The sequence below is a fragment of the Geotrypetes seraphini genome, chromosome 10 (genome assembly GCF_902459505.1).
Source record: "Geotrypetes seraphini chromosome 10, aGeoSer1.1, whole genome shotgun sequence".
NCBI classification, from domain to species: Eukaryota; Metazoa; Chordata; class Amphibia; order Gymnophiona; family Dermophiidae; genus Geotrypetes; species Geotrypetes seraphini.
In genome coordinates, this window is record NC_047093.1 from 144279551 (window position 1) to 144303724 (window position 24174).

Below are 24174 nucleotides of genomic sequence, written 5' to 3' on the forward strand. Positions count from 1 at the left end.
CTCAGGAGGTTTTGCTTCACGTGTGCTATCCGTGCACTATAACCCTTGACCAGGGCTCAATCTTTACATGTCGTAAATGGTGCCGGCATCCTTGAGACCACTCAGGTCTATGGCTCCTTGAACAATAAGCTTGGAAAACTGATCGTGGTGAATGAGAGGAGCTCAGGACCTAGGCGACCACTTTTCCATGAGCTTTACATGCGTAAGTGTTTAGAATTCTAGAAGTTTCTTAGATTATCTATGCATTTTATCCACATAAATGCAATCAGGGTGGGATCCTGTTAGTCTGCAAATTCTGGTAATTTTACCCAACCTCTCTGCAGCTAAAAGCAGGTGTTAATGGTCTGCATAACTGGCAATTGCCCTTTCCTATTCCTCAGCAGCTGCCACCCTAGGCCACTGCCTACTCTTGCTTAATGGTTAAGTCAGCCCTGCCCTTGAACCTTTTGTGCCTTCTCCCTGAGAGATCTCCAGCAGTGTGAGCTTCCTTTCAGCGGTGCCCTGTGAGCAGTGTGAGTTTCCTGTCTGCAGTGGCCTTTCAGTTGTATGGGGGAGGGGAGCCAGCAGTGTGAGCTTCCTCTCAGCAGTAACCTGTGAAAGGTTTCCATTACCTGGAATGGGATCAGTAGATTTATCTGCTCCCCAACTTTTCTGATGTAGGTTTGCCGGAGGTGTCGGGGCAGACGGATCCTGGGTTGTTCTGAAATTCAAAGTAAAGAAATAAAATAAACAAACAGACAGAGCAAAGCCAGGGAGTGATAAAGAGACCCAGAGAGTGAGTGAGCAAGATAGACAAGTACAGAGTGTATGAGACAGGCAGATGGCATGTCTGGGGTGGAGAAAGACAGGTATGAAGCAGTGAGAGTGAACCAGGCAGATGGACAGACAGATGGATGGGAGGAGGCTTAATGGTTATCAGGATCATGCTGAGTGGTGGTGGGGGCAGGAGAATGGCAGAGGCACTCACCGAGGATTTCTCGAATGGTCACGGGCTGGGCTAGGATGGCTGGTTCACTCTTCCCTGCGATGTTCATTGTCCGAACGCGGAAGGTAACCTTCTGCCCTGTGGGTAATCCCTTCACCGTGTAGCCACAGCGCTCCACCAGCTCATCATTAGCCTGGATCCACTGATCAGCTGCACAAGCAGAGAACGAGAGAGGGAGAGAGAAAGAAAGAAAGACAGAGAGAGAAAGAGAAAAAAAGAGAGACAGAATAAGAGACAGAAAGAGACAAAGAAAGAGAGAAACAGAAAGACAAAGAGAAAAGAGAAAAGGGAGAGAAAGGAAAGAAAAGAAACAAAGACAGACAAAAAGAGAGAGAGAGACAAAAAATGAAAAAGAGAGAGAGATGTTAGGGGAAAATCCAGTGTCCCCCCCAAGTATCTGAGAACTAGAACTAGGACGATCTCACCCCTTTTCTCTCCAGGTACTTGAACAAGGGCAACTTCAGGGGGGGGGGGGTGCAGGGGATTCTGACCTCCACTTTCCCAAGCACCAGAGAGTGGGTGAGTTCAGTGTAAAATCATGGCCCCCTCCCCGCCCTCTCCAAGAATCTCAGAATGCGAAGCATGTGAGCTTTTGGGGCTTCAGTCCTGGTGATGGGCTCATCGGGCCCCCTCATATGTTTTGGGACTGCTCTGATAAGTCCCTACCGTTCAGCCTCCAAAGGAATTGTACAAGAATGAAAGATTAGGTTTCTTACTTCTGCTAATCTTATTTCTTGTAAATCTCCTCTGGAGGCTGAGCGACCTGTCCATAATTTCTGTCTGATTTGCAGGTCGCCTGCCAGTAACCAGTAAGCTGGTTTTCTGTTTGTCCCCAGCCTTGTTGGGCATCACATGCTTGTTCCTTATAGATTAGGTTTTTGGGGTTAAAGGGGTCCCTAGGTGGTGGTCCCTTCTGTCCTTAAGGCTGGGTCTACTTTATCCTAAGTTATCCTGTTGTTCATTGTTACTGTTCCAATTTGATGTTGTGCACAGTTTAGCCTTATGTCACTAATTGTTTTGCCTTTGTTTCTCATGAACAGAATTGCTATGTAGTGGGGAGTCCCCGCACCCCTCTTGTCGGTTCTTGTCTTTCCTGTTTGTACTAGATATGCCTGTCTTTGGTACCGACTGGTATTCTAGCAGAAGTACAGGGATATCACCACTAGAGGGAGAAGCTACAATTTTCATTGTGAGTCTCTGCAGCCAAGGCTGATAGTGATTGATTGCATGTGAGCTTGTTTTTTGCCATGGAGATGAGGTTGGGGTGTGGGACAGACTGAAGTGAATTAGCAACCCAGTGTGTGGAGGGGAAACTTTGTGTTTTAACATAGAAAGGGAAGATTATTGAACACGAACAGCACACAGGGTCTGGTATATGTGCAGCTAACGAGTGTGATGACATAAGCTGCTGCGGACAGGGGGGGGTGGTATCTCTGGGCATGAGTTGCTTTTGGTATCCCTCTTGCCTGCATATGGATTCATTCATGCCCCCACTCCCCTTTCTTGCTCATCCCGTACCCTTAACAGACCAAAAACAGTAGACCCTGTTCACTGCTGTTGCTGTGAATAAAACATGGTGTGAACTCACATCCCTCCACGCAGTACTCAATAAGATAGCCATCAATGCCACCAGCTCCGATGCGGTCTGGGGGTCGCCATTTAAGGGTGCAGGTGGTGTCAGTCACATCATCCACTATGAGGTGCTGGGGTGCACTGGTAGGGGCTGGAAGACAAAATGCCATGAAAAGAGACCTGCCGCCCAGGAGTGAGGTTCTTATCCCCCACATACAGCCTCCTCACCCCACACCCACCATCTCCCCACTCTCCAACACAGAGGATCTCACCCCAAACTACTACTACTACTACTTATCACTTCTATAGCGCTGAAAGGCTTACGCAGCGCTGTACATTTTGACATTTATAGACGGTCCCTGCTCAGAAGAGCATACAATCCAACTTGGACAGACAAGACATGACATAGATGCAGAACCCAAGGTGCAAGGAGTTAGGACTTGAAAGCACTCTCGAAGAGGTGGGCTTTTAACTGGGCCTTGAATGCTGCCAGAGACAGAGTCCACCGTAGGGATTTGAGCAGCTTGTTCCAAGCATATGGCACAGCAAGGCAGAAGGGGCGGAGTATGGAGTTGGCAGAGGAGGAGAAGGGCACAGGTAGGAGGGACTTACCAGCTGAGCGGAGCTCTCAAGAAAGGTTCACAGGGGGAGATAAGTGAAGAGAGATAGTGAGGGACAGCCAAGTGAATGCATTTGCTGGTCAGAAAGTGGAGTTTGAATCGGAAATGTATGGGAAGCCAGTGAAGTGAGTTTAGGAGAGGAGTCTCTTCTGGAATATGAGTCGTACAGCTGAATTCTGGACATATTAGAGGGGAGCGAGATGCCTGAGAGTAGCGAGTTGCAGTAGTCTAAGCACGAGGTGATGAGAGCATGGATGAGGGTTTTGGTAGTGTGCTCAGAGAGGAAGGATTGGATTTTGGTAATATTATAGAGGAAGAAATGACAGGTTTTAGCGAAATGTTATATCTGGGCAGTGAAGGAGAGAGAGGAGTCAAAGATGACCCTAGATTACGAGCAGACAAAATAGGAAGGATGAGAGTGTTGTCCACAGAGACGAAGAACGAGGGAAGTGGAGAGGTGGGTTTAGGCAGGAAGATAAGCAGCTCCATTTTAGCCATTTTGATTTTAGATGGTGGTGAGACATCCAGGTGGCAATGTTGGACAGGCAAGCTGAGACTGAGGTCTGGGTTTCAGTTAGAGATATTTAACACAGAGAGGTAGATCTGGGAGTCATCAGCATAGAGGTGATACTGGAAGCCATGGGAAGAGATCAGCACTCCAAGTGAGCAAGTGTAGATTGAGAAAAAGAGCAGTCCCAGGACAGAGCCTTGAGGTACACCAATTGATATCAGGAAGGCTGCGGAGGAGGCCCCACTGTTGCATTCACTGCATACATTGCAACACATCTACAGCCTCATCACATCTCCAGCAGAGAGAATCCCGTCTTGAAGTCCTCAATCTCCTCACATCTATTTTCCCAGACCCTGAGGAGACTGCCATGCTTTGATATTTCATGGCAACAGACAGGTTTCTGAGTGACACACGACTACTATCCTTTCCAGTTTTCACTTTACCCCAACACTACAATGGTTTCTTCCAGAGTGAGGGACATGTGATGTGTAGAGAAGTCATCTGGTTCTACTCATGACTAGAACCTGGATTTGATGGCTCTAGATAAGTCTAGTTCCATTCAGTGACTACCGCAGAGTTCTACTCCCCCTCCCTCCCTCAAACTGCTCTCTCCTCTGGCAGTTGCTCTAACTCACCGATCGGCATGAAGGGTTTGGACGTCTGGCCCTGCTGAGAAATGCCAATGGCATTGACAGCAAATACCCGAATTTCATACATAACACCTTCAATCATCTTGGTGGACTCGTATGTGGTTTCAGTATAGATCTCAAAGTTCATCTTCATCCATCTCTGGCTGCCCTTCTTCTTCCTCTCTATCAGATAACCTGTGGAAGAGAGGGAAGGAAGTTACTCATGTTATCCAAACCCTTCTAACCTATTGACTCAGTTTATCAACCCCCTTCAAGAGCTAACATAACCTGGCACACTCAGATGCCCCACCTATGCTATGTGTGAGGAGTCAAATTGCTTTATAAGTGAGCAGTGAAGGTTTCTTGACTGGAAGCACAGTGAAATTTGTCTCAGTGGTACGTCCCTTGCTGTCTCTAAAGAGAGCATAATCTGGCAAATCTGAGGAGTGAGGTCCTATAGGATAAGCTCACCTGTTACTGGCTGTCCACCATCATATTTTGGAGGGTCCCAGACAACGTTGGCCCAGTCCTCACCCACGCTGGTGATGCGCACAGACTCAGGAGGATCAGGAACATCTGCAGTGGATAGGAGAAAAAAGGGTGAGGAAGTTCTTTTGGAGGACTCCACAGATCTGCCTTCACCTGTTGCTCCCTCACTCTGAATATTAAGGTCTCCACTTTGAGTTTGGAGGGTAGTTAGATCTAGTTCTCCAAACTGCAGCATAATACAATTTGTAAATAACCTCACCAACCCTTTCGCACTTACCCACAACCTTGACAACGATAGTGGCTTTGTCTTGCCCTACAGGATTGGTCACCACAATATCATAAGTCCCTTCATCTGCTCTGATTGCTCCCTCAATTATGAAACTGCTCAACTCCTTCTTGAGCTCCACCCGCACCCTTCCTTCATTTTCCGCAAATTCCTGGAAGAGGAGGGAGAGGGACAGTGGAAGTGGAGGGGAAAGGAGAGAATAAGATGAGATGGAAAGAGACATGAGGACATGCTATGGAGTGTACAGGAATAATCTTATGCTGGAGCTTGAGGAAGGAGGAGCATCATGGGAGCAGCAAGAAATGAAGAATGGGGTTGCATCGGGGAGGATATAGTGCAGGAGCATGGGGGAAGAGGAGTAGGAGAGTATTGGATAGGGGGTGAGAAGTGGGTAGCCATCAGGGACAGGGGTTTTAGCCTACCTTATTGTTCTTAAACCATTGGACAGTGGGAGGAGGTTCTCCGGTGACGGGAACATCCAGACGCAGTTTGTTACCAGCTACCACCACGATGGTGTTGACATGACTGCTGCCTGAACAGTCCAAGTGGATTTTTGGAGGCTCTAGATTTTGGGAGATGGAATTAAGGTGGAAATGTTAGAATTTGTTAATCAAAGATATGGCAGTTGTCTAGAGCCTGAATTCATAGAGGATGCCTAGAGCTCCTGCCATGGATATGTTCCTGGGAGAGAGTTCCTCACCCAGGCTACAGTCTCAAGAGAGAATTCATACCCAGGCTACAATCTCTGGAGAGAGTTCCTGCCCAGGCTACGGTCTTGGGAAAGAGCTCCTTCCCTGGCTATGGCTTCTGGAGAAGGTTCCTGCCTAGGCTACAGTCTCCTGTCTGTAGCTCAGAGCCACATCTGCTGATAGTGAAGAATACGTCATGCGATTTTCTTTCTTTTATTATTTATATACCACTTATATCCTAAGTGGTTTACGTTCAGGTACTTTATCATATTTCCCTATCTGTCCCGGTGGGCTCAAACTCTATCTAGTGTACCTGGGGCAATGAGGGAATTAAGTGATTTGCCCAGGGTCACAAGGAGCAGTGAGGGATTTGAACCCACAGCCTCAGGGTGCTGAGGCTGTAGCTCTAACCCCTGTGCCACACACACCAAACTTTAACCAGCAGAGACGAGCTCTGTACGTCTCTGCGGCCCACAACTACTGAACACACAAGTTTTGGAGAAGTCCACTTGGGAGGTGGTGCCCAGGGCAGGTCTCATTCCACAGCCACTGATCACACCCAAAATATATCTTAGCGCCCCATAAAACAGTTACCGTATTGAAATCATGGGGTTGCCATGGGGGTTCTCAGGTGTGACGAGAAAGCCTGACTCTGGTGCTGTGTCAAGTCAGTGCTCAGAAGGATTTCTTTCTTTCCCCAACTCTTAAAACCCCTCGATAGCATGCAATGAGGACACTGTGCAGTGACAGGGGGAGGAGAAATGAAATTCGGCATGGACTCGATTCTCACCTTGACGGGGAACATAATCAATTTTAACCTCTGCAGAAAGGAGAGAAACAAAATACTGTTAGATATTTTCCACAGCAGAAAAGGAATAAACACTGCAATTTAGTGAGAGTGCAGAACAAGAATGAAATGGTGAATTGGTTCTAGACCCAGTGAGGAAGGGTGAACACAGTGGGGTTGATTCTGGGCACATCAAGGTATCGTGAACATGGTGGGATTGATTCAAGAGGTGGGGTAGAGTGGGATTTGTTCTAGGCATGACAAGGTATGGTGAGATGGTTCTAGGTATAGCAAGGAATGGTAGGATCAGTTCTAGACACATGATGGAATCAGTTCTAGGTGCTATGGAGTTCATTGGGGTCAGTTCTAGGCACAGTGAGGTGATGGGATTTAGTACTATGTACAGTGAGATGCAGAGGGTTTAGTTCTAAGTACAGTAAGGTGCAGTAGGATTGGTTCTAGGCACAGTGCGATGCAGTGGGATTGGTTTTGGGAACAGTGAGGTATGGTGGGATTGGTTCTAGGTACAGTGAGGCACAGTGGGATTGGTTCCAGCCATGATGAGGCACTATGGGATTGGGACTATGTGTAGCGAGGTACAATGGGGTTGGATCTAGGTGTGATGAAATTTGGCCGAATTGGTTCCAAACTTGATGGGATATTTACCCAGGAAGTTGAGTTTGGCAGACAGAGACAGGGCGTAACCATCAGGGATAAAAGTGTAGTCCGCTTCATCTTCAGGTCTCACATCATCGATCACCAGCATGTGAATCCTACAGCAAAACCCATGCCAGAGTCACCTGTGTGGTAATGCCAAATCTTGAATTACCCCCTTTCACCCCCCCATATTTCCAGAAGAGTCTTGGAAAACACAGAAACCTTTGTGGTAAATGCCACATGAAATGTGAAGTGATATGAGCTTCCACCCAGCAGTGCCGTGCCAGTGTTGGGGGAGGGGAGTCCTCAGCAATGTATAGCGAGGTGAGCTGTTGCTCTTTACCTGCCCTTGTGGGTCATCGTGATCCTTTTGCTGGGCTTGATCTCTATGCCATTCCTGTACCATTTGCCGGTCACTTTCTCATCAGAAACTTCGCACTTAAACACAGCTCGTTCTGCAGCCTTCACTGTCAGGTCGGCGATGTCTTGTAACACCTCCAGCTGTTTTTCTGCAGGTGGAAAAGGTGGGAGAGGGAGATGAAGGCAAGAGGAAGGGAGGGATGCAAAAGATGGGGAGAACGTTAGAGGCAAAGGGAGAGAGGAGAGGGAGGAAGTGATGGGACAGGAGGGTCAGTGAGAGGGAGAGACAGAATGGGAGAGAGAGAAGAGAAAGAGGAGAAGAGGGACAGAAAGTGGGAAACCGAGACATGAGCAAAAAGCAAGCAGGGCAGACAATAAAGGAAGCAAGAGAGGTAGAGGGGGCATGAGGAGAGGGATAGAGTAGGGCAGGAGAGATATGGGGGAGCCAGAAAGAGAAACAAGTTGAAGATGTCCCATTCTGGGTCTGATTCTTCCTGTCAGATTTTACTGCATCAGGAAAAGGTTTTTGGCAGAATTAATGACAGGTTAGTTTTATCCCTTATGACGATACGTCCTTGTGATAGCAATCGTGCTCCGTACGAGCCTCACAATCCTTCTGAATTTTGGGGGTTTAAACAAAATCTGCCCCTGACAGGGGTGCCCCCCCCACTGCTTCCCGACCCCCCTTCCCCCGCACCTCTTTAATTTTCCAGGCACAAGCAGCATCACGAACTTGCCTAGGAAGTGACATCAGAGGGAGAGCCGAAATGGCGCGGGCAGCAAGTTCGCGATACAGCTCGTACCGGGAAAATTAAAGAGTTACGAGGAAAGGGGTACATGTGCGCGGCAGGGAAGTTGGGAAGGAGCAGGGGGGGCAGAGAGGAGGCCCGGTGCCAGCGCTCTGGGGGAACACCCCCTTTAATATGCCACTGTATCCTGACACGGATATCCTTTATACACCTTCTGCACATAGAAGATCCCCAACAGGTGCAATGCACTCCCCTCCCCCAACCACCCTATGTCTGACCTACCTTCCACCACCACATCCGCTTCACACTGTCCGCCATTGGTCATCACCTTGTAGCGTCCGCTGTCCTCCAGGGTGGCTTCATTGATGATCAAGATGTGTTTCTTGCCGTCCTTTTTGAACCGGTATTTCAAGGCGTCATCCCTGGTCATTTCCACACCGTCTTTCATCCTAGGCAGGATTAGAAACAGGAAGGCAGAGAGACTCTTGTCAGTGGCTCACAGGAACAGTTGGTAGATGTGTCGGTTTCAGAGCACTCCCACGAGGACGCCATATTAAGGTGATCCAAAACCAGAGGTATCCACAGGGAGTAACACTCACCACATAACCTGTGCTCCCTCCTCCGACACGGTCACCTCCAGCTCCAGTCTGTCTCCCACAAACACCTGTTGGTCATCCAGTGGTTTTTCAATCAGGACAGGCGGTTCTGTGGGAGACAGATAGTCAGAGGGTTACACATGCAGTCCACCATGCCTGGCCCACTTTTTCTTCCCTCCCCCCCCGGACGGCAGAATTTGGCAGTCCCTGCTTCCACTTCCCCACCTCCATGCCTACCTCTCACGAACAGCTCAGTGTAACACTTTTCATCTACACATTGACATTCGTAGGCAGCATCGTCTGCCAGGGTACATTTATTAATGGTTAAGATACGCTTCAGGCCCACATTCTCAAAGACGAACCTGAGAGGGGGTAGAGAGCAGAGCAAAAGAGAGAGAGAGAGAGAGAGAGAGAAAAACAAATCCTGAACTGAGAGAATTCACGAGATCCTCACCAGGACAACCTCACTACCTGGTCTCCTATGTACTGTCAATAGACATTGCGATGGGGTCTCTCTCGTTCCTCCATCACTGACCTCACACACCACTGTGGAGGCTCTCTCATTCCACCCATCTCTGATTCCTGTCATTCCAACACAATATTTGACTTACTTGGCACTGGGTTTGATCTCCTGTCCGTTTCTGAACCATTTCACGTTGACGTCTGGATTACTGATCTCCACGGACATCTTGATCCTTTGACCTTTGTCTATTTGGTAGCAGGAGTCTAGTTTCTTAGTGAAGGCTGTGAAGGAAAATGGCAGTGCATTACCTCTCCCCTCCCTTTCCAGTTACCATCAATATGAAACTGGTGACCACCTCTAAGGTTGAACTAAGGGTCCCGATCCACAACATACATTGACCCTTCACCTCAGTTGCCCCTTTTGCTGCTGGACTAATTAGACTCCCTAACACTTTGAGATGTCTTATCTTGTAGCTAATGAAAAGCTACCAGGCAGGTCTTTGAACATTTCTGCTTCCTATAAGCCTGGCTGGGGCTACTGGGCTTGGCCTCTGCTTTCAGAGACCCTCCAACTGTACTTCTGGCATTTAATCTTGACCTCGTTGCCTTCAGGTTGGACTTCAGGCGAAGAAAACAGATATAGTTGGTTGGTCTCCGTTGACTATTTAAGGCCATGTTAATCACAAGGAAGATGGCTAGCTGAAGAAGGGATGGTGGCCAGTGCTAGAAATGCTGGGAATGGCTAGAGAGGTGACTTCTAAGGCTATTGCTTTGCCTGTCTTAGTACTCGAAATATCTCATCTTTTCATAGGTATGCAAACCCGGTTAAGGTTCTAGCTAACCCATCCCTTTCATGGCTCTCTCTTCTCTCATGGAAATTATTTTTGTGCAGACACTTTCTGAATGTGTCCTTCCTATCCACTCACCATCACTCTTCTTTATCACAACTTTGACCTTCTTGAGTCGCTTTAGCATGCCCCGGAGGTCAGTGACACCATACTGGAAGGCGATGCGCTCGTACTCGCTGGGCTTGGCATTCTTCAGCATCTCCCAGACATCCGGGGGGATCCCTTCAATCCCTTCCTCCTCCTTTTTCTTCTCCACCTCCCTGCAATAAACAAGAGGCAGAGGCATACTTTCAGAATGATGCAGGCTCCAGTGAAACAATGCACACTTTTGAAATAATGTACGATGCGTGCTCTTTCAAAACGCTGTACGCTCTGTCAAACTGGTGCACGCTCTTGAAAAACACATGTTGTTTCGAACTGAGACACACTCTTGAAACGGTGCATGCTCTTTTGAAACAGTTCACAGTCCTTTAGAAAAGTGATCACTCTTTCTGAATAGCATATGAATGCACTCCATCTCAAAAGCGTGCACATTATAGGCATCCCATGAGAAAAGATGAAATGTATTTTTTTCTGCTCGTTTTCATCAAACCAACATCTCTTGAGTGTACCTTATTTTAGGCAATATTTCTTGATGCACACAGAAATTCTTCATTCTCAGTTATGGCCCCTGTTCTTTGGAACTCTCTCCCCACTTACCTTCGTAAAGAAAAATAGTTCATTACATTTAAAGCCCAATAAAAGGCATTTTACTTCTCTCAAGCATTTTGCTCATAGTTTTGGGTTTATATCAGTGTTCTTCAACCTTTTTACACCTATGGACCAGCAGAAATAAAATAATTATTTTGTGGACCTGCAAACTACAAAGACTGAAATTTAAAAAAAAACATTTCCGCCCCGTCTCTGCGAGCTCGGTCCCCACAAACCATCTGATCCCATCCACACAAGCCTCAGTTATGATTTTATATTGAACGTATTTTATTAAAGTATAAAAAGAAACAATATTCTGTACAATTGTCATTTTATAAATATAAATATACAGAGCAAGGACCAACAAAACCCCTGTCTCCAGGGCAGGATTAACCAATAGGCCAGGGGGGCCTGATGAAGGAGGGCATCAACATTGTTTTTTCCAAACGGCGATAGGCCCCTCCAGCATCGATCAGCAACGCGGGCCCCTCCCCGATCAGCAATGCAGCCCCCCCTTGACGGAAAGTAAGACAAGCAAGCAATGCGGGCAAGAAAGGCTACGGGAACTGTAATTGTGCAAGTGGTGCTGCTTTCCCAAAGCTTCCCTCTGACGCAGCTTCCTGTTTCCGCCTGGGTGCATGATGGGGTGGGCAGGGGGCCCAGTGTACTTGTGGGCCTAGGGGCCCTTGACGAATTAATCCTGCCCTGCCTGTCTCCCCTCCCCTTCACATATATCCCCTCTACTATCAAGAAAACTGAACAAGCCAAATTATTACTGAATGCTACGCAAAAATATCATGCTAACAGAATACTGCAGTCACACATGACAGGAATAGTGTTAGGAGAGTGCCCCCTGGTCAGAGAGAGCCCTAAGCCATCTGGAAGCTAAAGAAGCACTGCCTGGGCTTTTCAGTCCTCAGTTATGTCTCTAGCAGGATATATATTTCAAATATGATTTATTCTAACTAGTATTTTAGCCCGTTACATTAACGGGTGCTAGAATATATGTCTGTCTGTCTGTCTTTATTTCCGTGTCTCTCTCTCTCTGTCCTGCTGTCTTTCTTTCTGTCTGTCTCTGTCCCTGGCCCCCTTTGTCTGTCTGTCTTTCTGTGTCTCTCGCTGTCCCTGTGTCTTTCTTCTTTTATTTCTGTCTCCCTTCCTCCCGCTGGCGGTAGAATATATGTCTGTGTTTCTTTCTGTTTCTCTCCATACTCTCATTCATCTTGTCATCTCCCTTTTGACCTCGTACAAATGGCTCACCACTTTCAGAATACCCCTCCCTCTCTCCACTGGTCAGTCTATATCTCCCTGTCCCTTTCTCTTCATCCCCTAGCATCTTTATAGCCCGTTACATTAACGGGTGCTAGAATATGTGTGTGTGTGTGTGTGTCTGTCTTTATTTCTTTCTCTCTCTGTCTCCTTAGCCACTTTCTGTGCTCCCCCTATCCAGCAGTAGGCTTTTCTTCCTTTCCCCCCCCTGTCCATCAGCACCTGGTCCTGCACTCCCTGTCCAGCAGTAGGCCTCCCTTCCTTTCCCCCCCCTGTCCATCAGCACCTGTTCCTGCTCCCCCTGTCCAGCAGTAGGCCTCCCTTCCTTTCCCCCCCCCTGTCCATCAGCACCTGTTCCTGCTCCCCCTGTCCAGCAGTAGGCCTCCCTTCCTTTTTCCCCCCCTGTCCATCAGCACCTGTTCCTGCTCCCCCTGTCCAGCAGTAGGCCTCCCTTCCTTTCCCCCCCCCTGTCCATCAGCACCTGTTCCTGCTCCCCCTGTCCAGCAGTAGGCCTCCCTTCCTTTCCCCCCCTGTCCTTCAGCACCTGTTCCTGCTCCCCCTGTCCAGCAGTAGGCCTCCCTTCCTTTCCCCCCCTGTCCATCAGCACCTGTTCCTGCTCCCCCTGTCCAGCAGTAGGCCTCCCTTCCTTTTTCCCCCCCTGTCCATCAGCACCTGTTCCTGCTCCCCCTGTCCAGCAGTAGGCCTCCCTTCCTTTCCCCCCCCTGTCCATCAGCACCTGTTCCTGCTCCCCCTGTCCAGCAGTAGGCCTCCCTTCCTTTTTTCCCCCCCTGTCCTATGTACTACCTGAGTGCTTTAGCTGTGCTGCCTTGAAGGAAGGTCTACTGCTGGACAGGGGGAGCAGGAACAGCTCCCCCTGTCCCCGCTCTGTGAAGGCCTCCTCCTGGCAGCCACTGCTCCGCACTGGTGTACGCGGCGAAACCGTCTCCTCCTGTCAGCCGCCGCTCGGCACTGCGGGCCTGAAACCAACACCGCGGCCTGCAGGCGCCGACAGCGGGCTGGAAATAGAGGACCGGTGTTTTGGAGACGGAGCGGCCGAGCGAAGCGCATGCTGCCGACAGGCGGGGTCCTGCTCCGGTGTGTCGCTTGTGCACAGCAGCGGGAGCAGCGCCACCAGCAGCAGCGCCGCCATCGCCGCTTCCGGACACTGCGGGAGCCCCCGCGCCTGCACATCACCCTAGCACGCTGAAGCGAGCGGCAGTTGGCTGCAGAGCGCGCGAGGCCAGCTTTTCAGCCCTTGTCGAGGGGGTGAGACAGGCTGGTGAGGAGCTCGGGGGCTGCTGCTGTTCTTCCACTGTGTCGCGGTGGCTGGCTGCGGTCCCGGCTTGTGGAGGTGACCTGCCCAGCGCTTGCGCATGCGCACTCCTACCTGCAAGGCCACGGACATACATCTCGGATCAGGGAAAACGGAATCACGCAGCTGAGTACGCATGCGCGGCTAGCTTTTTATTATTTCAGATGACAAAATAGAAATAAAATTATTTTTTTCTACCTTTTGTTGTCTCTGGTTTCAGCTTTCATCTTCTTTTCACTCTCCTCCTTCCAGTGTCTGCCCTGTCTCTTCAATCTGGCATCTGCCCCTTCCATCCACTGTCTGCCCTCTCCCCCTTCCATATGTATCTGCCTTCTTTCTATGCCCCTCTCCCCTTTCTATCCAGCCTGTGCTTCCTCTCTCCTTTTTACATCATTCATTCTAGCTTCACTGCTTTCTTCATTTTTATCTCTCTTACACCAGATCTAGCATCTTTATCCCTCTCTCATTTCTCTGCTGACCCCCTTTCCAGCATCAGTCTCTCTCTACTTTCTCATTCCTCTGTCTCTCTCCCCTTTTCCTCATCTGATCTCTCCATTCCACCCTGACCCCTTTCTCCCTTCCCCTCCTGTAATCTCCCTGCCAGCTGTTTCCTTCCTTTTTTCCTTCTCCCTCTATCCAACAGTAACTCTCTTCCCATCCCTTTCCCTCCTCCGGAGCAGCATCTCTCCTTCTACCTCCCTCCAGGTCCAGTAGCAGCTCTCTCTTTATCCAGCAGCTTCCCAGCCTTCAACAGTGGCTTCCTCCCCTTTCAGCAGCTTTCAGTACTTGCCTGCAGCAGTAATTTACTTAGGCAGCCTTGGGTCCATTGCCGCCTCTGAGGAAAGAGGAAGTTGCCGAAGTGAATCACTGCCCTGGCAAATACGAGAGCTGCTGGGAGGGGAGACAGCCACTGTCGAAGGCTCCCCATGAACTCGCTCCCACGCGCCCTGACATTTGCGGCCCCTCCCCCCAGTCGGCACAAACAGCGTTGCACTGCAAGCCCTGCTGTCCAAGACGAGCCAGAGGCCCCTACCCACCACCCTACTGTCGAGTCTCTATGAGTGAGTGGCCCGCAGACAGGAAATCTCAGGGCCAGCGCTGCACCACTCGCTCACCCGTGGACGCTGTCAACAACCCGGTGGCAGCCAGCAAACACGGCACAACCCCGCAGTCACATGGGCTCAACCTGTTGCACCTAGAGGCACCTCTCAACCACCAGGTGCCTGCACACATCCCGCACGTGGGTGGACTCTCCCCCTTACGCTACTACTACTGAAAAAAAATAGGCCTGTCATTTACTTCCTGGGTCAGAGCAACAGATACATAATCTGCTGATTACAGGGAACAAGAGAAACACTGATTGTGAGTACTGGGGAAGGTTAGGTGGACGCACAAGCGAGCCGTCGCGTAGAGAAAGCCCAGATGCTCCCGATGGCCCCAATCCACACACTGGCCCTGCGCACCGCCTGGAGCCTGAGGCTGGGTGAAACAGCAGCCTGCCGCCAGCACCACCGCAGTTGGGGTGCCCACTGCTATACACCCGGCAGGAAATTTAACGTCGATCTTGCTGGCCCTGTGTGGACCAGCAGGAATTTTTTGCGGACCAACACCGGTCCGCAGACCGGCAGTTGAAGAACACTGGTTTATATTATGGGTATTCCCTTTTTTTCCCCTTTCCCTATTTTCCTCTTGCAAATTTTATTGTTTTTCCCTTTAAATGTAACAGAGTTTGCCTTGTATTGTTTTCTTCCCTTATTTTATACTTCTTGTAAACCACTTAGATTTTAACATTTTTGTTTTATCTTTGTGGTATATTAAATAAATAAATTGTACGTGAAATGAGATGAGATGAAAAATTGTCCTTTTCCTACATCCTCTCAAATGAATGCATAGTCCTACAATCGCTACTAACCAACATCTACGATACAGCAAATTGGTCTGATCTCTGAATTAATTCTGTAGGGAATGAAGGACATTAATCAAAGTGACTGAACTCTTGGCCATATAGGAACATGTCACTGAGACTGTGGCTCTGAAAGCCATTGACTCGTATGCAAGTCCTAGCGACTTGATGAATTATAGATATAAAACGAGATCGGTTTTGTGCTACTCCGGTAAGGTCTTCCAGCATCATCCCCATGGTTGTTTTCAACATGTCCAACCATCTGATTGCAGATCGCTCTCTTCACCTTGTTCCTTCAATCTTCCCAAACATGATGTCCTCCTCCAGTGATCACTCTCTTCTGACGTTGTAACTTCATCATTTGGGTTTCGAGTAACTTAGCCAGTTTGATCTCTTCCAGAATCGATTTGTTAGTTCTTCTGGTCATCCATGGCACACCTAAAATCTTTCTCCAGCACCAAAGCTCAAATGAGTCAATCTTCTTTCTGTCTTGTTTCCGTAGTGTTGAGCTTTCTCATCCGTAATTGACCGCTGAGAAAATGATTATGTGGACAAGTCTGATCTTTGTTTGGAGTGTTATCTCCTTGTGTTTCAAGCCTATAAACAGAACTCAAACTCTCACCTGATCTGTGACTGAAGAAACTGCAGGATCCCCCTACTGTAGGCTGAAAAATGGTAGCCAAGTACCTACTCACTTGCAGCATATACAAAGGGGCTGACACGTACCTTTTCTTCAGTAAAGCACTGAAATCCAGCTCTCCAGCAGAATCATCCTTGGTTTCTCCCCTGAAAGGAATAGAAAGTGAAAAGAGTGTCAGGCAGCACCAGCAAGTGGCGCTCTAGGAAATGGTGTAATAGCGCTGTCTGCAGAGGAACTCAAAGGAGTCCCAGCCTCTTCCATAGCAGATGCTATGTAGAGAATGGTGCAGGAGCTCTGGGTGTAGGGGGAGGTCACGGCTCCTGCAGTCCCAGCCTCTCCCAGCAGAAGGTGCTGCAGGGAATGGGGCAGGAACCCTGGGTGTGGGGAGAAGTCACAGCTCCTCCAGTCCCAGCCCAAGTTATTGGTCATGGAGGGATAAGATCGGAGAAGAATGGAAGGAGTTGGGAGAGAGGTAGTTTGCTCACGTTGTTGCTGTTCGTTTGAAGCTGTCTAAAATGCCTCCTTTCTCCTCTGTTACTGCTCCTGAAAGGGAAGCAGAGAAATGTGCTTTATTAACATGTTCATGTACTCCTGGAATGTACATAGAGGAGGGGAGGGAAACTGATGATTCTGGGGGTGGAGGAGTCACTGTTCTTGGCAGAAGTGGCAAGAGGACCATTGAGTCTGAGCTTGAATAACTCAGCTACAGACAAGATATAGAGACCTCCCTCCTCTGCATCCCCTTAACCCCAGATAGGATGTAGGCTTCCCAAGCTTCCCCCTTCCCCCCCCCTTGAGTTCCCAACCCTTCCTATTTCCAGATGAGATCTAGAGAGACCTCCCTTCTCTCCTCTCCTCCCCTCCTAGGCTCCACCTTACCGTGAATATCAATTCTAAAGGATGAGCTGTCATATTTGTCCTTAGCCGACACTTCACATCTGTAGCCACCGGAGTCTGCTGCCACCACCTTGTTGATCTTCAGCTCATACGTGTATATCTGTGGAGAGATGCCCACGATTAAAGGGATGGGGACAATGATTGAGACCTGGGAAATCATGGATCTTAGAAGCAGTATTAGCCTGTGCATCTCCCACCTTTCTCTATGTGTCTGCCGAGTCCTTAACCTTTGGGCTGTATTAAAGCAGTTTGGTTACGGAAACATTTTGCTAAATCGTTCCTATCTGTTGTCTCGGTACTGTTCACTTGCTTACAGACCTGCTGCCTACGGAAGTACAAGCTGTTTTTGCCTTCCCTGGACCTCCCTGTAGAGGGAGCTGGAGAGTTTATCTCTGTGAGCCTCTGTGTCTCTGGGGGCCTCAGGGAGAAGGGCAGAATCTGCTGCCCCAGTGCCTCATACCTTCGTTTCCTTATTGTAGGACTCGCTGAACTGGAAGCGGGCTCCACTCTTGATCCCCAGTTCCATCCATTTCCCCTTGAACCATTTGATGGTGGGCTTCACGGTCAGTTGGCTGGAGTCCACCTGTGCTTGGAGGACAATGTCAGTCCCTGAATAGAAGAAATAAAACTTGTGAAACTCTCACTCAGCTATCGAAATTTCTCTCTCTCTTCCCCATCTCCTCCACATCCATATTCCACATAGACCTAGCCCAGTGCTATCTTCACTCTCCTCTCTTCCCCAGAACTATGCCTGAACCACCTGTATCACTCTCCCCTCCTCACATCTTGCACAGGCCAAGTCCTGATGCACCAGACTTCTCTCACCTCTCAATGCCATCCCATAATTTTGAGCCCCTCCTCTCCCCTCTCCACAAATTCACAAGACGGAGCTAATCCTGAGCCTCTCACCTCCCTTGTCCTGCACAGAACTATCCCTGAACCACCTCTTCTTTCTCCTCCCCACACACTGCAGAACTCACCAGTATCTATGGAGATATCTTCTGGCTTCACCACAATGAGTCCAGACAGCTCTCGTCTCTCTTCATCAGGGTTTGAGTCTGTAGAGACATTGAGAGTTTTCTAAGGTCAGACAGCAGGGCAGAGTGTTAACTGAACACATTCTAGTCATCTCTTAGCAAAAAAATGAATTCATAAATTAAAAAAAAGACAGGACAGAACTGATTCTCCTACCGTATTCCCACAGAAAAATACCGCAGTATCAACAGAGATTAAAGATTCACCTACCTCTGAGACAGAGAGGGGAAAAAGGACTGGAATACAGAGCAAATTGAAACAGTTAAAGTTTGGTGGCATAGAAAAAAACAATTGGTAATGCATCTCCTCACTGCAGATACACTGGTGCAGTGATTCAGGGTAGGTAATGCATTCATGTCTCCTCACTAGAGATTTCCTAGTGCAGTGATTCAGGGTAGATAATGCAGTTTTTTTTTTGTTTTGTTTTTTCAACTCCATCTGCGGTAGAGTCACCAAAAATTCCATTTGCAATTGAACTAGTCTTGTCCCATCACTAGAGATTCCCTAGTGCAGTGATTCAATGTAAGTAATGCAATCATGTCTTCTCACTGATTCTGGGTAGGTATTCTAATCATGTCTCCTCACTGGAGATTCCCTAGTGGAGTTATTCAAGGTAGGTAATGCAGTCATGTTTCCTCACTGGAAATTCCCTGGTGCAGTGATCCAGTGTAAGTTATGCAGACATATCTCTTCACTTGAGTTCACCTGGTGTAGTGATTCAGTGTAAGTAATGCCTTCATGTATCCTCACTGGAGATTCCCTGGTGCAGTGATTCAGGGTAGGTAATGCAATTATATCTCTTCAATAGATTCCCTGGTGCACTGATTCAGAGTAAGTAATACAGTCATACAGCCATGTCTCCTCACTGCAGATTCCTTAGTGGAGTGATTCAAGTTAGGTAATGCAGTCATGTTTCCTTACTGAAGATTCCCTGGTGCAGTGATTCAAGATAGGTAATGCAGTCATGTCTTCACACTGGAGACTTCCAGGTACAGTGATTCAGGGTAGGTAATACGGTCATTGTCTCCTCACTGGAGATTCCCTGGTGTAGTGTTTTAGGGTAGGTAATGCAGTCATGACTCCTAACTGGAGATTTCCTGGTGCAGTGATTCGGGTAGGTAATGCAGCCATGTCTCCTCACTGGAGATTCCCTGGTGCAGTGATTCAGGGTAGGTAATGCAGTTATATCTCCTCACTGGAGATTCCCTGGTTCAGTGATTCAGGGTAGGTAATGCAATTATGTCTCCTCACTGGAGATTCCCTGGTGCAGTGATTCAGGGTAGGTAATTCAGTCATGTTTTCTAACTGGAGATTTCCTGGTGCATTGATTCAGGTTAGGTAATGCAATTATATCTCTGCACTGGAGATTCCCTGGTGTAGTGATTCAGGGTAGATAATGCAGTCATGTTTCCTCAATAGAGATTCCCTAGTGGAGTGATTAATTTTAGGAAATACAGTCATGTTTCCTCACTGAAGATTCCCTGGTGCAGTGATTCAGGGTAGATAATGCAGCCATGTCTCCTCACTGGAGATTTCCTGCTGCAGTGATTCAGGGTAGGTAATGCAATTATATCTCTTCACTGGAGATTCCCTGGTGCAGAGATTCAGTGTAGGTAATGCAGTCATTGTCTCCTCAGTGGAGATTCCCTGGTGCACTGATTCAGGGTAGGTAATGCAGTCATGTCTCCTCACTGGAGATTCCCTGGTGCAGTGGTTTAAGGTAGGTAATGCAGTCATGAATCCTAACTGGAGATTTCCTGGTGCAGTGATTCAGGGTAGGTAATGCAGCCATGTCTCCTCACTGGAGATTCGCTGGTTCAGTGATTCAGGGTAGGTAATGCAGTTATTCTCCTCATTGGAGATTCCCTGGTGCAGTGATTCAGGGTAGGTAATTCAGTCATGTTTTCTAACTGGAGATTTCCTGGTGTATTGATTCAGGTTAGGTAATGCAATTATATCTCTGCACTGGAGATTCCCTGGTGCAGTGATTCACAGTAGGTAATACAGTCATGTCTCCTCACTGGAGATTCCCTAGTAGAGTGATTCAAGTTAGGAAATACAGTTATGTTTCCTTACTGGAGATTTCCTGGTGCAGTGATTCAGGGTAGGTAATGCAGTCATGTTTCCTCACTGGAGATTTCCTGGTGCAGTGATTCAGTGCAAATAGTCCAAGTTTTCATAAGTTTTATGGCATTAAAATGATTTTGGTGAAAATATATAAAGTAATAAACAGTCGTTGCATGTGCAATTTGACAAATGAAGAATATTATAAGCTTGGTGCATGGTAGATAATGCAATTATATCTCTTCACTGGAGATTTCCTTGTGCAGTGATTCAGGGTAGGTAATGCAGTCCGGTCTCCTCACTGGAGATTTCTTGGTGCAGTGATTCAGTGTAGATAGTCCAAGTTTTCATAGGTTTTATGGCATTAAAATGATTTTGGTGAAAATATATAAAGTAATAAAGAGTCGTGCATGTGCAATTTGACAAATGAAGAATATTGTAAGCATGGTGCATGGTAGGTAGTGCAATTATATCTCTTCACTGGAGATTCCCTGATGCAGTGATTCTGGGTAGGTAATGCAGTCATGTCTCCTCACTGGAGATTTCCTGGTGCAGTGATTCAAGGTAGGTAATGCAGTCATGTCTCCTCACTTGTGATTCACTGGTGCAGTGATTCAGGGTAGGTAATGCAGTCATGTCTCCTCACTGGAGATTTCCTGGTGCAGTGATTCAAGGTAGGTAATGCAGTCATGTCTCCTTACTGGAGATTTCCTGGTGCAGTGAATCAGGGTAGGTAATGCAGTCATGTCTCCTCACTGGAGATTCTTTTGTGCAGTGATTCAGGGTAGGTAATGTAGTCATGTCTCCTCACTGGAGATTCCCTAGTGGAGTGATTCAAGTTAGGAAATACAGTCATGTTTCTTACTGGAGATTTCCTGCTGCAATGATTCAGGGTAGGTAATGCAGACATGTCTCCTTACTGGAGATTTCCTGGTGCAGTGATTCAGGGTAGGTAATGCAGTCATGTCTCCTCACTGGAGATTCCCTGGTGCAGTGATTCAGGGAAGGTAATGCAGTCATGTCTCCTCACTGGAGATTTCCTGGTGCAGTGATTCAAGGTAGGTAATGCAGCCATGTCTCCTCACTTGTGATTCACTGGTGCAGTGATTCAGGGTAGGTAATTAGGTCATGTCTCCTCACTAGAGATTCCCTGGTGCAGCAATTCAGGGTAGGTAATGCAGTTATGTCTCCTAACTGGAGATTTCCTGGTGCAGTGATTCAGGGTAGGTAATGCAGTCATGTTTCCTCACTGGAGATTTCCTGGTGCAGTGATTCAGTGCAGATAGTCCGAGTTTTCATAAGTTTTATGGCATAAAAATGATTTGGGTGAAAATATATAAAGTAATAAAGAGTCGTGCATGTGCAATTTGACAAATGAAGAATATTGTAAGCATGGTGCATGGTAGGTAGTGCAATTATATCTCTACACTGTAGATTCCCTGATGTAGTGATTCTGGGTAGGTAATGCAGTCATGTCTCCTCACTGGAGATTTCCTGGTGCAGTGATTCAAGGTAGGTAATGCAGTCATGTCTCCTCACTTGTGATTCACTGGTGCAGTGATTCAGGGTAGGTAATGCAGTCATGTCTCCTCACTGGAGATTTCCTGGTGCAGTGATTCAAGGTAGGTAATGCAGTCATGTCTCCTTACTGGAGATTTCCTGGTGCAGTGAATCAGGGTAGGTAATGCAGTCATGTCTCCTCACTGGAGATTCTTTTGTGCAGTGATTCTGGGTAGGTAATGCAGTCATTGTCTCCCCACTGGAGATTCCCTGGTGCAGTGATTCATGGTAGGTAATACAGTCATGTCTCCTCACTGGAGATTTCCTGATGCAGTGATTCACAGTAGGTAATACAGTCATGTCTCCTCACTGGAGATTCCCTAGTGGAGTGATTCAAGTTAGGAAATACAGTCATGTTTCTTACTGAAGATTCCCTGGTTCAGTGATTCAGGGTAGGTAATGCAGTCATGTCTCCTCACTGGAGATTTCCTGGTGCAGTGATTCAGGGTAGGTAATGCAGTCATGTCTCCTCACTGGAGATTTCTTGGTGTAGTGATTCAGTGCAGATAGTCCAAGTTTTCATAAGTTTTATGGCATAAAAATGATGTTGAATATATATATAAAGTAATGAACAGTCATTGCATGTACAATTTGACAAATGAAGTTTATATCGTAAGCATGGTGCATGGTAGGTAATGCAATTATATCTCTTCACTGGAGATTTCCTGGTGCAGTGATTCAGGGTAGGTAATGCAGTCATGTCTCCTTACTGGAGATTTCCTGGTGCAGTGATTCAGGGTAGGTAATGAGGTCATGTCTCCTCACTGGAGATTTCCTGGTGCAGTGATTCAGTGCAGATAATCCAAGTTTTCATAAGTTTTATGGCATAAAAATGATGATGATGAAAATGTATAAAGTAATAAACCATCGTTGCATGTGCAATTTGACAAATGAAGAATATTGTAAGCACTTATAAAGAAACACTGGCCCTGAGGAATCACTAACTTGAAACGGTTGAGCCACCGTTGGGCAACAAAGTTAAGTGTTTCTTTTTTAAATGCAGAGTGATTTGTTTAATACATTGAATATTGAAATTTAATTAAAATAAAAGTGCAGATAAATTTCTTGAAGGACCAATGATTGAATGCACAACTTCAGTTAAGGACATGAACAAGAATTAATGTCCTATGTTTGAGGTCCTTTTATCTGTATTGAGTATATAAACAAAGTCAACACATGTTACAATGATTTTTTTTACTCTCTAATTTTTGTTCATTTGTGATTATTTTGAGTAAAAAATGGTTTCCTCTTTTGGATTGTCTACCGACTTCTAAGCAAAGACTTTGATGCTGAATTGTGCCTGTCTGGATCATTCTGGTAAACTGGAGACGATGGAGGAGTTGGGTTTTCACCGTTTCAAAGGTGAGCAAAGTTATTGTGAAAACCTGTATGATCCCCAATTCCCAAACAAGAAATAAAAAACTGACCATTCCAGTTTCTTTGTTGTTTCGAAAAGGTATTTCAGATATCCCAGAGTATTTGGCTCTCTGTTGGGAACATTTTACTTTCTCTTCATAATACTGTGGACTTGAATTTTATTCAATTTTATTATTGTTACCGTGTTTCTTTTTCTTATTTTTCTACTCAATCCAAGATGTTGATATTTTTTCCTATAAAATCCTGAATGTTTCTCTGCAAGTGTTTTTGCATGTATTAAAAATAATTATTGTTCAAATTGCAAATAAAAAAAGTATTTTAAAAAAAACAACCTTTTTGGACTAGCGCGAGGATATTTAAGGTTGAACAACTGGGCTTATGGACAGTCGGGATGTTTTGTTTTCATTATTCTGAAAATGTGGTATTTGCTGAAGCAATGGAGAGAGGTTGTATTTTTTTTTTTTTTTTTTTTTTTGTAGCAGTCGTTGGATATTATAAGGTCTCAACCTTTTCTCAGTTTTCCTGAAGTAAGAGTGACCAGAAATAATTCATGGGTCTTCACAGCCACAGATTTTCCTCCTTTGCCCCTGTAAGATGTCTTCTTAAATAGCAGAGGCTGAGATATTTCTGGGAACCTGATCAGTTAAAAATGCCCCTGGCATCTGCTCCTTTGCTCCTGGAGTGTCAGCTGAATCTTAAGTTCCTGCTTTTAGATTCATAAATTAGTTTTTATCTTCAAGGCTCCCCCCCCCACACTTTATTTTTTTTGGGTGGGGGGTATTCCTCTCCAAATCTTCTTTTAAGTGTATGGTTTTCTTTGCTTCTCTCCGTGCTGTGGTTGAATAATTTCCACTGATGATGTCGAGGGGGTCAGTTTATATCCTATTTTCTATTGTGATATATTATAACATTGATCACTAATAATATTTGAAAAATGTCTCATATTCACACGCACAGAACTTACCATCCTCGGGCAGCTCCTCTTGGTGGCCTCCTGCGGATCACATAAGGGAAAGGAAGACAGGTGGTTAGGTGGCAGTGTCTGAATACTATGGTGTCTCTTCTCTTCCCAGTCTGAAACCAGTTCTGCTGTCACGGTTGCGGTGGCAGTCCCATGCGGCCTCTCCTTTACAGGCAGGATGCATGTGAGGGATTTTGGGAAGCATGCAAGATCATGAGAAGCTTAG

General features: G+C 46.9%; 1 protein-coding gene across 1 annotated transcript in view; it reads right to left on the reverse strand.

The window, feature by feature from the left end:
- The window catches only part of MYBPC2 (myosin binding protein C2), a 63354-nt gene that overhangs the window by 20744 nt on the left and 18436 nt on the right, over positions 1–24174 (reverse strand). The window contains exons 3-22 of the mRNA XM_033961612.1: positions 17932–18009; positions 17412–17560; positions 16934–17051; positions 16540–16597; positions 16141–16200; positions 10319–10500; positions 9542–9674; positions 9168–9292; positions 8934–9039; positions 8617–8783; positions 7569–7734; positions 7235–7341; positions 6572–6601; positions 5515–5654; positions 5084–5243; positions 4789–4893; positions 4324–4512; positions 2574–2708; positions 968–1135; positions 612–700 (exon numbers count right to left, since the gene is read on the reverse strand). Of these exons, the coding sequence (XP_033817503.1) occupies positions 612–700; positions 968–1135; positions 2574–2708; positions 4324–4512; positions 4789–4893; positions 5084–5243; positions 5515–5654; positions 6572–6601; positions 7235–7341; positions 7569–7734; positions 8617–8783; positions 8934–9039; positions 9168–9292; positions 9542–9674; positions 10319–10500; positions 16141–16200; positions 16540–16597; positions 16934–17051; positions 17412–17560; positions 17932–18009 (2465 nt within the window). The remainder of the gene's footprint in view (positions 1–611; positions 701–967; positions 1136–2573; positions 2709–4323; positions 4513–4788; positions 4894–5083; positions 5244–5514; positions 5655–6571; positions 6602–7234; positions 7342–7568; positions 7735–8616; positions 8784–8933; positions 9040–9167; positions 9293–9541; positions 9675–10318; positions 10501–16140; positions 16201–16539; positions 16598–16933; positions 17052–17411; positions 17561–17931; positions 18010–24174) is intronic.